We start from the raw sequence: 16,486 nt of genomic DNA, 5'->3' as shown, positions 1-16,486 counted from the left end.
AAATGATTATGGGGCTGGGGCACATTTATGAGCAGAGATTGAGGGAACTGGGTTTATTTACTCTTCAGAAGAATGATGGGGATTTGATAGCAGCCATTAGCTACCTGAAAAGGGGGAGGGGATTCCAAAGAACATGGTAGTGGTGGCAGATGACAGAAAAAGCATCAATGGTAGTAAGTAGCAGCGGGGGAGATTTTGGTTGGATATTAGGGAAAAATTAGTTCACCAGGAGGATGGTAAAATACTGAAATAAGTTGCCAAGGGAGGTGGTAGAATCCCTATCCTTAAAGGTTTTTAAAGCAAGGTTTGACAAAGCTCTTGCTGGAATTATTTTGTTTGGGTTGGTCCTGCTTTAAGCAGGGGATTGGACTAGATGACTTCCCGGGATGTCTTCCAACCCTAATCTACAGCCACTCAAATGTATTATACAAATCCGCAGACTCTATAGTGTACTAATATAAAGTTGTCATAATAATTTAAGAACATTTTATTCATTTGTTTTTATACAGCATGGATGCAGTTTTAACAATCAATAGTTCCATTATTCCCCATGACAAAGCTTATAAAGTGTTCAGAGTTCAAATTCCAAAATATTTTCATCAATTCTAAAATCTCCAAAGTCTCCACCAGAAAGAAAGCAGGCGAGGGAGAATACCAGCTCTGTCGCATTAACACTAGAGATGAACCTGAGCTGCAGAGTTTGGATCTAAATAGAGACTATGCAGGTATCCAAGTCCAGGCATTTGGTGGAGGGGACGTTTGTTGGTCAAAGAAATGGGGCAGCTCTGAAGCTTAAATCTAGATGCAAATGTCCTTAAAAATTCAGTGTTAGGATGTGGGTTTTGGATTTAATTTTGGTTAACACCAATACCTTCTTTTAACCACCCTTAATATATACAATTTAAATTGTCCATGCAAAATGAGTATGAATCATTTACCAAAACTAATATTTAGCAGTTTGCAATGTGTGTAGGGGGACAGCCAAATGTTTTTGCCCAAAGATTTTGGAGTTGAATGTTCCAGTACAATAATTTATCAATGCAATCTCAGTATTTTTCTCTTCAAACTTCCCACACCTTTAATATGATCTCAAGTAATATCAAAACACTTTAATTGTATATTTAAGTTGCATTTTTTTAAAAGGACTTTTCTGGATGTACATTAAGATCATTTCATGGCCTATCTAAATTTCAGCAATCCTAAAGCCATTTTTCTTTTTAATTTTTATTAACAGTGATAAATTCAGACTCAGTGCAAGTAGAGCACATTATTTTGCTTTTTCCAAAATATTGTAGCATTAATTGTAACTCTTAAACAGTGTTTGGAGTACATTATCCAGTATCTTGATCAAATCACTGTGCTCATATATTTCCAGTTCCACTGTGTGGAAAATGCAAGCAGGCTGAGGCTGCTGGTTAGTGTTACATTAGGGATCGGATATTGAGACACAGATTTCATAGTCATGGCCAATGGAATTGAGAGCTTTTATATAATTGCATTCTCCTGATAGGCAGAAGGTAAAGTAATGGACAGTTAGTTCTTTAGGCAAAAGACACAAATCTGTTGGATAAAAGATGTCATTCTCTGCCTGTAGTCAGTAACTTGAGAGCCTTCTGTAGATTCTCCACAGCAGTGCTCACATCTTCATATTGCAAAGCACTACCAGCATATTTGCAATATTTCTGAGCTCTGGCAAAGTCTTCTGGGGTCAAACGGATTTCCCCTGCAAAAACAGGATAATTAAAGTAAAAATCTGATCAAGCATTATGTTTAACTTAAAATGTTTGAAGTAATCTATTTATATTAGCAGACACAGAGCATAAAAGGAAGTCCCGGTCCTAGTTCATTATTTTAAGCTCATTTTTATGTATAACTGCCACTATCTTTGGTATCATTCTAATACTATATGTGGACCTACAAACATGGACATTTATGTGCTCAAGTGCTTTTTATAAGTAAACCAATACCTTTGAGAAAGATCTGCCCTTTATCTGAGGTAGCTCAGAAGAGCTTTCAAACTATACTAAGTTAACTGTAATCATGTTACAACCTTCATGAAACAAGGACAGAGGTTTATGTGTTTATTGTGTGATTGCTTTACTCTCAGCACTCGCAGCTGAAGCCTCTCTTCCCCGTCTGTTATTTTTCCTAATACAGAAACATCGCCTATTGAGATATTTGCACAAATACGTCAGTTCTGCTTTTACCTCTTGACAAACAGGCTATCAACACAGCCACAATTTTTTTCAGTTTTATGTAATTACAGAAAACAAGACTGTTCTATTAATTCACCTATTTTTGAGAAACACCAGCCAAAAGTTGTCTTGTAACAAACCCAAACATTGAGCTGTACAGACTTCTCAAAAAACATACTGTCCTACTTTTCAAAGAAATGTTGGAGACATAAACCTTGATTTAGCAGAACACTTGAGCATGTGAAAAGCCCCTTGATGTGCTTAAAGTTAAGCATGTGCTTAAATGTACTGCATAGAGGGCTTAACCAATTCAATGAAAGTTAAAGCTCATGTAACCCTAATAATTTAAGGCCAGATTCTGAAATCTGTACTCATACTAAATAGTTTATCTTTAAATAATCCCACTGCTATCAATGCTACTCAAGGTGAAACATGGTGGCCCTTAAGGATATACTCTGGCATATTTGCAAGAAATATTTTGTTTATAAAACATGGGTTACATTGGAAATTAATGTGAATGTATTTAGGTCGGGGCTCCCATACTGCCTGCTATAACAAGTCATAATATTTTCCAATTTAACATGTCTATTTAGCATCATTTCATGTACAAGAGGGATTTAGTAATAGAAAATCTGCTTAAACTTGTAGTAAACATTGTAAACTTAATTATTTGAAAGTTTATACTGGACAAACATATGTTATAAGTTTTATCCTGTAGAGTTCTGTTCAGAGAAAAAGATGTGGCTGAAACGCAAACTTTGTAGTTGATGATATTACATGAATATTTACTTCATGTAAGAGTAAGGGAGGGTGCATTGTATGGCCAGGAAGGAGGTTGCAGGAGCAATGATGGATGCTGGGTGGGAGTTGGTGTCTGGACAGAGGGGAGGTACAGGAGCAGGGAAATGCGGGGGTCTGGGCATGAAGTGGTTGCTTTCTTGGCTTCGCACCCCTGTTGCTCCCAAACACAGCTTCCTATTGCTCCCACAGGCCAGCCAATGGGAGCAATGGGGAAAGCCTCTGGACAGTGTGTACCTGTGCTGCCAGAGGGGGGTTGGAGTAGGGTACCTGGCCCGGGGGGAAAGGGGAGGAGGCGCAGGAATGGGGGAGAATGCAAGAGCAGGCTGGGTGTCTGGCCAGAAAGGAGGGTGTTTGGCCACAAGGAAGGGTGCAAGAGCAAGGGAAGGTGCAGAGTCTGGCCAGGAGCGAGGGTGCAGGAGCAATGGTGAACACAGAAGCAGGGCGGGGGGAAGATGTCTGATGGGGGGGGAGGGGGGGGAGAAAATGAGCTCAAGGCGTGGACCACTAGTTGTTTGCAGACTGCACTTTGAGAACCATTGATATAGATGGACAATGCATATCAGCCAATCAAAACAAGTTATAAAAATAAGATTATTTTGGGAATATTAGCATCCACATAATAGACAAATCCAGATGATAATTACTACTGCTGTACAGGTTTCAGAGAGGTAGCTGTGTTAGTCTGTTTCAGAAAAAAACAACATGGAGTTTGGTGGCTCCGTAAAAAGTAGCAAATTTATTAGGACATAAGCTTTCGTGAGAGAACTCACTTCCTCAGATGCTTGAAGTGAAAAGGCAGGGATACACAGATGGGAGTGTAATATCAGTACTAATTAAATCAGGGTGGATGTGGCTCACCTCCAACAGTGATGAGAAGGTGAGAATACCTGAAGGGAAATTATTTATTGTAACGAGAGAACTATTCCATGCCTCTTTCCAGACCCATTCTGACAGTGTCAAATTTGCATATGAATTCCATTTCAGCAGTTTTTCATTGCAGTCTGTTTTTGAAGGGTGGTTTTTTTTTTTTTTTTTTTGATTGAGTAGAGACAGTCCGGTTTGGCAAAAGTACATGGCAGAGGGGGATTGCTGGCACGATATATGTGCAGGTGAACGAGCCTTTAATAGTATTAGCTCAGTGTTTCTGAAAGTGGGCTATGGGCCTGTGCTGCTTTGTTTACCTAAAGGGTTTGTAGCCACGCTGCTTCCCACAGCTCTCCCTAGCTGGAAGTGAAGAATTGGAGCCAATAGGAGCTGCAAGACTCCCTGGCTATGGACTCTCTAGGTAAACAAAGTGGTGCAAGCCTGCTAGCAGCTTTCCTACAGCAGGCTCAGGGCCCACTTTGAAAATCACTGGTATAGCTAATGTGGTTAGGTCCTGTGATGATGTCACTAAGGTGGATGTACAGACAACAGTGTTTGTTGCAGAGATTGCTTCCTGGGATAGTTTCTCTGTTATGGGGTGTGAAGTTGGTGGTATTTGTTTCAGAATGGGGGACTGTCTGTAAGTGAGGACTTCCCTTCCCCTTCAGGTATTCTCACATTCTCATCACTGTTGGAGATGAGCCACATCCACACTGATTTAATTAGCACTGATATTACATCCCATCTCTATTCCTGCCTTTCTTGCATTTTAAGCATCTAAGGAATTGAGCTGTATCTCATGAAAGCTCATGCCCCTTGTTAATCTTTAAGGTACTACCAGATTCCTTCTTGTTTTTACTGTTGTACAATGCGTAAACATTTAGTATCGTTGACATTTACCGTTAAATGCATGTCAGTGAAACAATCAGCCTTTCAAAACAAATAGCATATGACCAGGAAAGAAGCTCTTGAGGTTTAATTATATCCATAATGAAAACACACTCCACACCTGCACTTACTTTCATCTTCAAACTATAAAGCTTGTGATAGAATACCTGTTGAATATTCTGGCATCTGGTACCTGTCAAACCTGTAAGATTACTATATGACAGCAGTATACTTCAGGGCTTATTAGTGAATCATTAGACACAGTTTACACCTTTTAAAAAATGTACTCGTACATACACGGTATGTATACATTTGGCCATATTTCACAGCTTACGTGACATTTAACTAAGTCAAACCAGTTGGGCTGAATACCACCACACAGTGTGTTACAAATTTGAAAATTAAAAGAACAAGTTCCCCTAGACCATTTTTGTTTCATATTATAATGCCAAAAGAAACTAGAAAATCATTCTTTAGAAAACAGACAAGGCATCATTCCAGTATTCAAGTAATTTATTGGAAGAAAGCCTAAATTTGCAAATCTAATCTTATTTTTACAGCACCAGCTCTATTAATGTTTTCTTGGCAGGAAGCTTTATTTTTTATGATGCCTCCTTCAGATACCAGCATATCAACATGCCAGGAAAACGCTCTAGCAATTTTAAGTTATATACCAAAGTTTACCCAGTAAGGGCCTCATCTTACAAGGTGATGAGCAGCCTTGGGTCCTATGAAAGTCAGCATCTCACAAAGGAGAAAGAGTATAGAAAAAAGTCAAGTGTAATTTTCATAAGATATTTCATTTATTTGAAACGCTGTGGAATTCTAGAACTTCAATATTTACAGTTATTTCAAAACTGCCATTTAGATAGCTGGTCCATTTAGTAACTAATTTCAACCTATATAAAATGTAAAGGCCCCTCAAAAAATATTGAGACATGGGAAAAGCTGTGATGTTCCAATCCTGAAACAAACCAGACTCTGTGTTAATCCAAAAATAATATTAGTGTAGTAGTTATATTCATTTCTGAAATGTGATAGTCATTTCCAATCCAAAGCTGACTTCCACTAGTCACTGGATTCTTTTAACTCAGCAATTATGAACATGATACAGAAACTGAAGGGCATTTTGAGGAGGGATAAGAAAATCACATAGTAAGAAAGAAAAACACCGATATATTATTTAATTTTTATGGCTATTCACAAGCCTGGACAAGTTTAAGTAAACTGGTTTAAAACCAGAGTTTTAATGAAACCTGTGCATGGTGTACGTAGACAAGGTCTTAGATGTATCCTACAGAAAATGAAAGTGGGGACTGTAATTAAAATGATTAGTATGTGTTAGCAGTGCTTTCACCATTCTTTAAATGTACAATCAATATTTATGGTTCAAAGATTCCAATTACTGGAAAGGAGTGAACATATCTTTTCCTATTAAAAAGAAAGTTAAGATATTAAAAATGTAACTAGACAATGTTTTTACTTATATCATTTGAATTAATATAGATTCATAGATTACAAGACCTGATGAAACCACTGTGATCATCTAGCCTGATTTCCTGGATAACACAGACCATAGAACCTTTCCAAAATAATTCTTAGACCATGTTTTTAAAAAACAAGAACAAACCCATCAGATCTTGTGATTTAAAAATTGCCGGTAATAAAGAACCCACCATGACTCTTGGTGAACTATTCCAATGGAAAAATATGTATATCCTATTTCCAGTCTGAATTGTCTAGATTCAACTTCCAGCCACTGGATCACGTTATATAAGATCAGAGAGATCCCATTTGTTCCTGAGTAGGTTTCCCATAGACTACAATCAAGTCACTCCTTAACCTCCTTTTTGTTAAGCTAAATAGACAGTGCTCACTAAGGGTATGTCTACACTACAGTTTTATTGGGGAAAAAATGGTAATTTCCTGACAAAACTTGAGTAATGTCCACACTGCAATTGCGTTCTTCTGCAAGATAATCAAGAGAACAGAGAGTTTTTTCCTGGCATTGGTAATCCTCATTCTATGAAGCAGCAGCCTTTTTGTGAAAGAGCTCTTTCGCAAAAAGGCGTGTGTGCACGGGGAAAAGGGAGTTCTTTGGAAAGAAGAGGAATGAGGAAAAAGCACAGGTACCCTGCTAGCCATTCTGTCCGTAGCAATCACAGCTTACACGCGTCCATTCAGTCTGGACGCTCTCTTTCGAAACAGCAGATCGCTTTTTCAATGCACTTTTGCAGCATGGATGCTCTCTTTCAGAAGAAGTTTTCTCAGAAGTTCTCTTCTGAAAAAGGCTTCTTCCGAAAGAAGCCTGCAGTCTAGACATAGCCTAATACTTCAACCTAACTTGTGCCTCTTCTCTCCAATTTATCAGCATGCTTCTTGAATTGTGAGCACCAGGACTGGAAGCAGTATTGCAGCAGCAGTAAAAATAGTGTCAAAGTAATCTCTTTACTCTTTCTTGCAATTTCAATTTATGCATCCAAGAATTCCATTATCCATTTTGCCACAGTGTCTCACTAGAATCTCATGTTCAGTTCATGATCCATCACAATGCTCTTTTCTTCCCTCCACCCCCCAAGTTTTTCCTTCTTGGTATTCCCCCCTCATGTACATTTAGCCTACATTCTTTGTTCCCAGATGTATACATTTATTTAGCTATCTTATACATGTAATTATTTTTATGTTGCATAAGGAAAACCAAAATAATTATTAATTTCAAATATGATCACTTGTACAACAGGAAGGTATAGGTGGCTTCATTACATTATACCACTGGCAAAAGCAGTTTATTGGAGCATACACAGTTTATATAAAATGTCACATAACACTTCACTAACTCATTCACAGGTTAACAAAAACAATGACTAAACTAATGCATGCAGATGATGTACAAAAGTGGTATACAGTTCTGGCTTATTTGTACCAAGAAACTAAGTCAGTTTGATGATGTTTGACTATAGGAATCGGAAGTTTTAGATGTTAACGCTAAGCTATGTCTACATTAGCACTTACGTCCGTATAACTATGTCTCTGAGGTATGAAACCCCCTCACCCACCAAGAGACAAAAGTTACAATGATTTAAGTGCTAGTGTGGACAAAAATATGTTGACAGAAGAACTCCTTTCACCAATATAGCTATAGCTGCTTGTGGGGGCTGGAGTAATTATGCTGATGAGAAAGCTTGGTTCCATCGGCTTCAAGTAGCCACATTATACAGCTCACAGTGGCACAGCTACACTGGTGCCACTGTAAATTCTCTACTGTAGCCTGTCACATTATTGGTTTTTAATGTGAGTAAGTAAATCACTGTTGCACCCACTATTGTGAGTGTTCCCCAAATTCGGTGCAAAGTGGGCCATGCGAGGTATCAAATGAAAACTTATGCTATGCTGGCTTTGTCTGGGCTACTCATATGCTTGTACGATCTGTGTGTGTAAAGTTATGAATAAGGGCTTTGTATTTATGTTTTAAATGTTTTCAGTCTGGGAGACAGCAGTAGGCATTGACCACCTATTGTGAAGGGTGGTTGCTCAATGCTGCATGGACAATGGCTCTTAAGGGTTGCCAATTGATACCTGAGGAGCACAGAGCCCCTTGCCTGAGAAAGACACACCTGGATATTCCATGGTTCCTTACCAAGAAAGGTCATAAATTGGTTTGGTAGTCATGACCAGCTCCATTTTGGGAGGTACCAGCAGCTAAAAGAACAATGGATTTCCCTCCACATGGGCAAGATTATAAAAGTATCCTGAGGGTGCCTCCATCTTGTCTTCACTCTTGCTCTCCACTTCAAAAGCACCTTTGCTAAGGACAGAAGGCCAGGAAGGAACATAGGATGTACTACAGAGACTTTTAAGCTGGCAGTTTGTTACATCTCTGCTAAGAGCCTACATCAAGAACTTGGCAATAGATGTATATAATGGATTTTCTTTAACAATCTTACTCTTGACCTTTTCTTTCTTTTATTAATAAACCTTTAGATTTTAGATTCTAAAGGACTGGCACAGCATCCTCCTTTGGAAGAAGATCTGAGGTATAAATTGACCTGAGGTTGTGGCTGGTCCTTTGGGATTGGGAGAACCTGTCTGGAGTTGGTGAGACTGGTTTTCATAACCTCTCATCAGTGTAAGTTGAGTGCTGGTTGTGGCGCAGGTAAAGCTGGAGTGTCTAGGGCAGTGTTTCTTAAAGTATGTTCTGCGGCACACCGGTGTGCCGCGGAGAGAACAGAAATCAAAATGGCCACCCTTAAAGGGACAAGTCTCACTTTTTTTTAATTGTTATTTTTTTTTGTTTGTCTTTTGCTCAATATCTTTTCTCTGGGGGCTTTTTTTGGTCAACAACTTTTCCCTGGGGAATGGCTGCCCTCGAAGGATTAAACCTCCCCCAACAAAAAAAAAATCCTTGGTGTTCCCTATAAAAAAAATTGTTTGGTGTTCCTTGGTCTTAAAAAGTTTAAGAAACACTGGTCTAGAGGGATTTGCTTGTGCAACTTCTTGCTGGCTAGGATTGGCAGCTGGAGTGCTGTGTGAGACTGGTTTGGTGCCTTATAGAGGAGAACCCTGTCTTGGGCAGTAAGTAGCCCTGGTTCTAAGCAATTTGCCCTGATTTGACCCTCTCAGCAATGCTTCAGATTACCTGTTATATTACATAGCCATAACTTAAGACACTGACACTCCTTCGCTCCAAACTATGGGAGGATCCACACACACTCCAGCTGGGGGCACAGAAGTAACCAAAGCAATTTTGCTTTGTTCTGATAAACTCTGCCAGCCCTCTCCTCCTCCTACCTTCCCATCTCTTCACTTCATTTCATTTCACTTCACATCTAACCCTCCTGACTTCTCCTCCCTTTTTTGTTTCCTTTTTAGCGTATTCCAACGCAAGTGAACAAGACTGATTCTCACCCATCTGTAAATAGTCATACTCATGATATTTGCATTTGCTGCCATCATAATGTTCATTAACATTTGCTTGTTTGTGGGAGGTCACTTTGTCAGAGTGTGAATTATAAAGGTAGACTAAGGGAAGCAGAGAGGCCAAGTGAAGGCAAAGGCTAAGTCTGGTTCCTTGAGGGCTGGGTTGCAGTTCCCTGTGGGCTGTGTGTGCACCACCTGCTCTGCTTATGCAATTATGTAGAGTGAGCTGAGGCAGGAGCCTCGTCTACATGGCCATGATGTTGGAATATAGCTAAAACAAAAATGATCAACATTACATCAAAACATACAAAGTAAGTATCCTTAAATCAAACTATAATAAGTTCCCAAGCAGCATTTTTTTTTAAACTTTGCTTACTTGTACATTTTGATTCTTATTGATGGAAATATTTTTTCAATTTCTCTATTGATATTTCCTGACATTTGCCTACAAAAATCAAATCCTTCCAAGTCTAATTATACTCAAAGAGCAGACTGCAAAGTATTCTTTTAATATCCCATAGAACAATGTATTTTAAATTATTAATGTACCACAGAACCTTTAATTAGTTCTTTCTTGATAGAATTACAATATCAAAATTATATTTCCCCAAGTTTAATAAAATTATACTAACCACACAGAAATGGCAACATAACCTTTCTTACTATACCTCACTTTTGTACATGGAAGTACTCTGGCAGAAAAGTTAATGGACTTGTTCAGTGGCGTGTCAGTGCTAGGATTAGAATTTAGGAGGATTCTGGCTTTTGGTCAGACACCACCTTTCTCTAATTATGGTTTTTTTGCTAAGGTTAATTGATATGTATGAGAGAAAAATGAGATTATGAACAGAGAAATACTGTGGCAATGTATTCTAATATAATATCACAGACAGCAGCACTATATAAGAAAACATATTTTGGATTCAAAGCAAATTTTAAGTGATGGGTAATAACAGGCAGGCAGCATCATTAGACATCATATTAAGTTACCTCATTTGATACAGGGATTACCTACAAATCACGTATGCTGCCTCTGGCAGGTATTCTACAGCTGAGATACTACAGAAACACTATTATTATTATTAATTATTTATTACTGTTATTGTTATGTTATTATTTTAGGAAGGAAGTGAACAACAACTTTACACTGACCTTGTAGGAGCCATCTTAGGTAGAATGTCCAGTGATTAGTAAACACGGAATTTAGCAACATCACCAGACTCATCATTTTTACTGAACTGGATGCTTTTAAATTTCATTTGAAAAATAGTAGCACAGAGTCTATCACTGTAATAGTTCAATACCAAATCAGAGGAAGAGTATTTTGTGGATTATAGCAAACTGGGAGAGACTGCAATTGCTTTGTAGGAGAGGATTAGAATTCAAAATGATTGGGACAAACTGGAGAATTGATCTGAAGTAAATAGGATGAAATTCATTAAGGGTAAATGCAAAGTACTCCATGTAGGAAGGAATGATCAGTTTCTCATATACAAAATGGGAATTAACTGTCTAGAAAGGAGTACTGCAGAAATGGATCTAGTGGTCATAGTGAACAAGCTAAATGTGTGTCAATAGTGTGACACTTGCAAAAAAAGCAAACATCATTCTGGGATGTATCCACCAGGAGTATTGAAAACAAGACTCTTGAAGTATTTTTTCTGCTCCACTCTGTATTGATTAGACCTCAACTGGTATTGTATCCAGTTCTGGATGCCATATTTCAGGAAAGATGTGGAGAAATTGGAGACGGTCCAATGATTAAAGGAAAACATGATTTATAAGGAAAATTTTAAAAATTAGGTTTAGTCTGGAAAAGAGAAGATTGAGAGGGGACAATATAATAGCTATCAAGTACCTAAAATGTTGTTATACGGAGGAAGTAGAAAAATTATTCTCTTTAATCTCTGATGACAGGACAAGAAGCAAGGGGCTCAAATTGCAGCAAAGGAGGTTTAGGTTGGGGTGGTTAAGCACTGGAATATACTGCCTAGGGAGACAGTGGAATCTCCATCACTGAAGATTTTTAAGAGCAGGTTAGACGAACACCTGTTAGGGATGGTCAGATGGTTCTTGGTCCTGCTATGAATGCAAGGGACTGGACCTGCTGACCTCTCGAGGTCCCTTCTAGTTTTGTTTCTATGACATTGCCTATCTAATCACGTAAATCTACTTTCTGCACACCTGGGCTTTTCAGAAAACAAGATTCTAAGTACAGATCATGCTTTGGTTAGCTACGAAATTTAAGTAATAGCCAAATAGCTTATATCTCAGCATATTAACAACAGTTATAAAACCATTTCCATGTAAGTAACATTCATAATGTGCTAGATATTTACAAATGCAGAAAGACAGTCCAAGCCCCAAAGAGCAATACTCTTTATTAGTAAATTGTCAGCATTACTGAAATTTTATGGCTTTTTCTCAAACTATTTGTTGTCAAAGCAAGTCGTAAGGAAAAACATACAAGCCAGCACCTTACCTGACGATTGAGCTTTATAAAGAGAAGGATCTACAACTGGGATATTCTGTGGAGCGGGTTGAATGGTATTACTTGTTTCACCTGCAAATCAGTGAAACAATGTGAAATTACACAATGTTATTTTAATTATAGATTTAAAAAGCAAATTGATTTGTTTACATTACTGTGTTAATAATCCAAAATGGGCCTTTAATGTAAATAATGAGATGGAAGGAAAATGTAGGAGAATTTCAGAAATATTTATAATCTACTTTTAAAAATAATTTATTGGCTATAAAAGTTTTAATATCTCTGTATAGCACCCTTCATAAAGACTTACATCAAGAATTTCACACAACTAACTGTGACATAGTAGGGGTGCTGTCTGCTCTGAAACCCGGGATTCCCTGCACTGTGATGTGCAATTCCCACTGACTCACCCACATGTGTATTGGACCAGACACCTAGTCCCAGCTTGAGCAGATAACAAGTCTTTTCCCAGAGGGAGAGACAAAGGAAAGGAGGTTGAGACGGCCACCTGGTTGGGGGGCAGGGTCTGGGAGTGAGGCAGTTTCTGGCTGGGAAACATGAAGGGAACAGACTAAGCTGAGTGCTGAGGGGGCGATGGATCCCCTAACCCAAGGGGTCTGAGACACCCTGGCCCTGACTCCTGTAACCACATCACACCTGTGTTGTGCTATGCTGTATCCTGGAGAAGCAATAAACCTTCTCTATTCTACTGGCTGGTGGAGTCTGTTCTGGGTGTTACGAGTGTGCAGGATCGGGGAATCCCGAAGCGCCGTCACACTAACATTCACAAGTATGGAGAAGTTGGTGTGAAAAAAGGTCTAATGAGAATAAGTTGGTTACCATATTTAAGTTTTAAAACAAAATTAGTACAAGGAACTAGGAGAAAGCAGGGGAGAAGAGAACAAAAACAACGTTTGTTTATTTTCAAAGACATTATAATTTCATCTGAAAAAGAAGAGTTAAGCCATGAGACATGATGAGATATAGAAAAGTTGTTCCACATGATGGTGACATCATGAAAGTGAACTTTTTTAAAATATGTGACTGTGCTCCTTTGAAAATACAATTTTCACTCCAGTGTCTTGTGCACTCAGTGAGAGAGACAGCATTTTTCTATCACATCTTTCTCAGCTCTCCGAGATAAAGGTAGTTCTACATGAACCCAACTTCCTCCCATACATGTAGACAATCTCTTGTTACCATACAACCATGTCATTTACCTGGGGCATCCTAAATTACCAGTTGTGTCCCTCAGATAGTGAATCAGGGAACCCCATATGTTTGGCTGCTCTGAATAGAATGGATAAGAAGTCATGAACCTATGATTGAGAGTCAGACCAACTACCTGTCCATGTAAAAAAGGTGTAGCTATAGAAAAACTCAGATGAAAAAAAAAGAGTCCACCTCAGTTAGCCAAGTTGAAGGAGCCCATGACCTTTTCGAATCACTGAGGTCAAACTGAGGTATGATGGTAGTAGATAAAATGTCTGAAGGAATTCATCACCAGAAATGAGAGATCCAAGTAGCTAAAACAAAATCTAAAATTATGTGCTGGAATGTGAGAACTACGTGGGGCACTGGAAAACTGAGTCAAGTAGTCATTCAGACCTGGTCCAATATTAGTAATCCTGGTACGAGCAATAAGATTGACTGAATGTGGAATACTCTATTCAGATCATATCACAGTACTCTATTAGTGATATTCCTGAAGGAAGAGTTGGAATACTCCTCAACTAAAAAGCAACCACAAGCTTTAAAAAAAAATGGGAACCAGTCGACTCACGAGTTATAAGATATTTTGTTACAAATCATGCTAACTACCTACTACCCAATGTTACACGGTTACCAATGACCGTGATGAACAAGCAAAGGGAATATTTTGTAATAAGTTGCGAGACTTACTAAATCAAGGTTTATGCTAATGATGTAGTTCTGGTTATGAGGAACATAAACGCCCAAGTTGGTAATGACCATGTTGGATACAAACATTTCATAAATTTCTTGCTCTGGGGCAAGATAAATTTAGATATAAAGCATGTATAATTTGTGCCATTTGTGGGAACACTCTTCCATTGTCTCAGGGAATACAAACTAACATGGAAGTCAAATGACGAAATTGCTGAGAAACAACTGGATTATGCTGCCTAAAAGATGGTAGAGAAAAATCACTGCAGGGTTCAAGATCTTTTACAAATGTTGACATAGAAAGTAACCACTACCTTGTCATTGGAACAGTTAGAAAAAAAGCTGAAAAAAACCCCTAAAGAGAGATAGTATTTGATGTAAAGAAACTGTCTGACCTGGGAATCAGGAGGGAGTTAAAAATCGACCTCTCCAATTAATTAGAAAAGCTGCAGGTGACAAATGATGGTACAGAGGAAAAATGGGCTTTCTTTAGAGATGTCTGCTGGTAAGATGCAATAATTTCATTTGGACCAAGAGGATCAACGACAGAAAAGTGGATACAGCTACGTGCATGGAAAACAAAAGAGGAAAGAAAAGTCTTTAAAAAAAGGGAGGTAAGCATGGGTGTCACAAGCAGAAAGAAAAATGCATTCTGCAAAGGGTTCATGTACAGGAAGATAAAGAAACAAAGAAGTTATACCAGAAAGGGGTAGGTATGTGTGTGTGTGTGAGAGATTGAGAGGGGCATTGGTTAAAGATGACACTAGATAACTGTTTCAGATGTATAAGCAATTGTTAACATAGCTCCTAAGCTACATTAAAATGATAAAATAAAAAAGATGGAAGATTGCTAATGGAAGCAGAACAAAAGGAACAATGGTAACAACACTTTAATGAACTACTATACCAACCAGAGACTACAATTTGTATTGATGGACGTGAAGAAGGTGAATAATTAAATATTTCACTGCTAGAAAATTCAGAAGCAGAAAGAGAAAGATATTAATCAGCTAAAAATGACAAAAGTACTTGCTAAGATAAGAATACTGCTGAAATGCTTAAAGCTAATGAGTATGTGGTAGTAATCTTTGTAATATAGTTTGGGAGAAAGAATGTTACAGAACAAAATCAGAAAGGTCATAGATAAAAAATATGCATAACAAGCAGTCAAGCCTTAGACCAAAAAGATAGTGTGTGAACTACTTCTTTACCATCAGATGAAACTGGGAGGAGTGGAAACTGCTTTGGAGGATAGGGTCATAATTCAAAATGACCTGGTCAAACTGGAGAAATGGTCTGAGGTAAATAGGATGAAGTTTAATAAGGACAAATGCAAAAGTACTCCACTTAGGAAGGAACAATCAGTTTCACACATACAGCAGACTGAGAAGCGACTGTCTAGGAAGGGATCTAGGGGTTATAGTGGACCACAAGCTAAATATGAGCCAACAGTATGCTGCTGTTGCAAAAAAAGCAAACATGATTCTGGGATGCATTAACAGGAGTGTTGCGAGCAAGACACGAGAAGTCATTTTGCCACTCTACTCCAATTGAGGCCTAATTAGCACAGAGTAGTGTGTCCAGTTCTGGGCACCACATTTCAAGAAAGATGTGGAGAAATTGGAGAAGGTCCATAGAAGAGCAACAAGAGTGATTAAAGGTCTAGAGAAAACGGCCTATGAAGAAAGACTGAAATAACTGGGCTTATTTAGTCTAGAAAGGAGAAGACTGAGAAGGCATATGATACCGGTTTTCAGATATCTAAAAGTGTGTCACAAGGAAGAGAGAAAAATTGTTGTCCTTGGCCTCTGAGGATAGGACAAGCAGCAATGGGCTTAAATTGCAGCAAGGGCGGTTTAGGTTGGACATTAGGAAAAACTTCCTGTTAGAGTGGTTAAACTTTGGAATAAGTTGCCTATGGAGGTTGTGGAATCTCCATCTCTGGAGACAGTTAAGAGCAGGTTAGATCAGGGATGATCTATACGGTACTGGGTCCTGGACTCAATGACCTCTCGAGGTCCCTTCCATTTCTAGTGTTCTATGCTTCTATGAAATGTCTAACTGAGCAGGGGTTCACTTACCACAGAAGATTAATCTTGAACTTTGTATATTTAACGAAAGCTTTCGACTACATTCATAGAAGTCCTGTGGCACCTTATAGACTAACAGATTTATTGGAGCATAAGCTTTCTTTTATCTCATGAAGTGGGTCTTTGCCCACGAAAGCTCATACTCCAATAAATCTGTTAGTCTATAAGTTGCCACAGGACTTCTCATTGTTTATTACGACTAACACGGCTACCCCTCTAATACATTCATAGAGTTACTATGGACAACTTTGTGACAATATAGACTTCCTAGGAAGAAAGGTCAAGATAATATATGAAGGTTCAAAATGGACAGAATGTGAAGAGAATGGTTTGCT

General features: G+C 38.5%; 1 protein-coding gene across 1 annotated transcript in view; it reads right to left on the bottom strand.

Annotated features, from left to right (window-relative positions):
- Window positions 1–460: 460 nt before the first annotated feature.
- The window catches only part of VTA1 (vesicle trafficking 1), a 70,654-nt gene continuing 54,628 nt past the window's right edge, over window positions 461–16,486 (bottom strand). The window contains exons 7-8 of the mRNA XM_089777283.1: window positions 12,148–12,228; window positions 461–1,723 (exon numbers count right to left, since the gene is read on the bottom strand). Coding sequence (XP_089633409.1) covers window positions 1,578–1,723; window positions 12,148–12,228 — 227 coding nt within the window. The 3' untranslated portion in view covers window positions 461–1,577. The remainder of the gene's footprint in view (window positions 1,724–12,147; window positions 12,229–16,486) is intronic.

This window comes from Pelodiscus sinensis, chromosome 3 (assembly GCF_052426305.1).
Source record: "Pelodiscus sinensis isolate ZL-2025 chromosome 3, ASM5242630v1, whole genome shotgun sequence".
Lineage (NCBI taxonomy): Eukaryota > Metazoa > Chordata > Testudines > Trionychidae > Pelodiscus > Pelodiscus sinensis.
The sequence above is the reverse complement of the archived record's forward strand: the minus strand, read 5'-3'. Positions and strand labels throughout refer to the sequence as shown.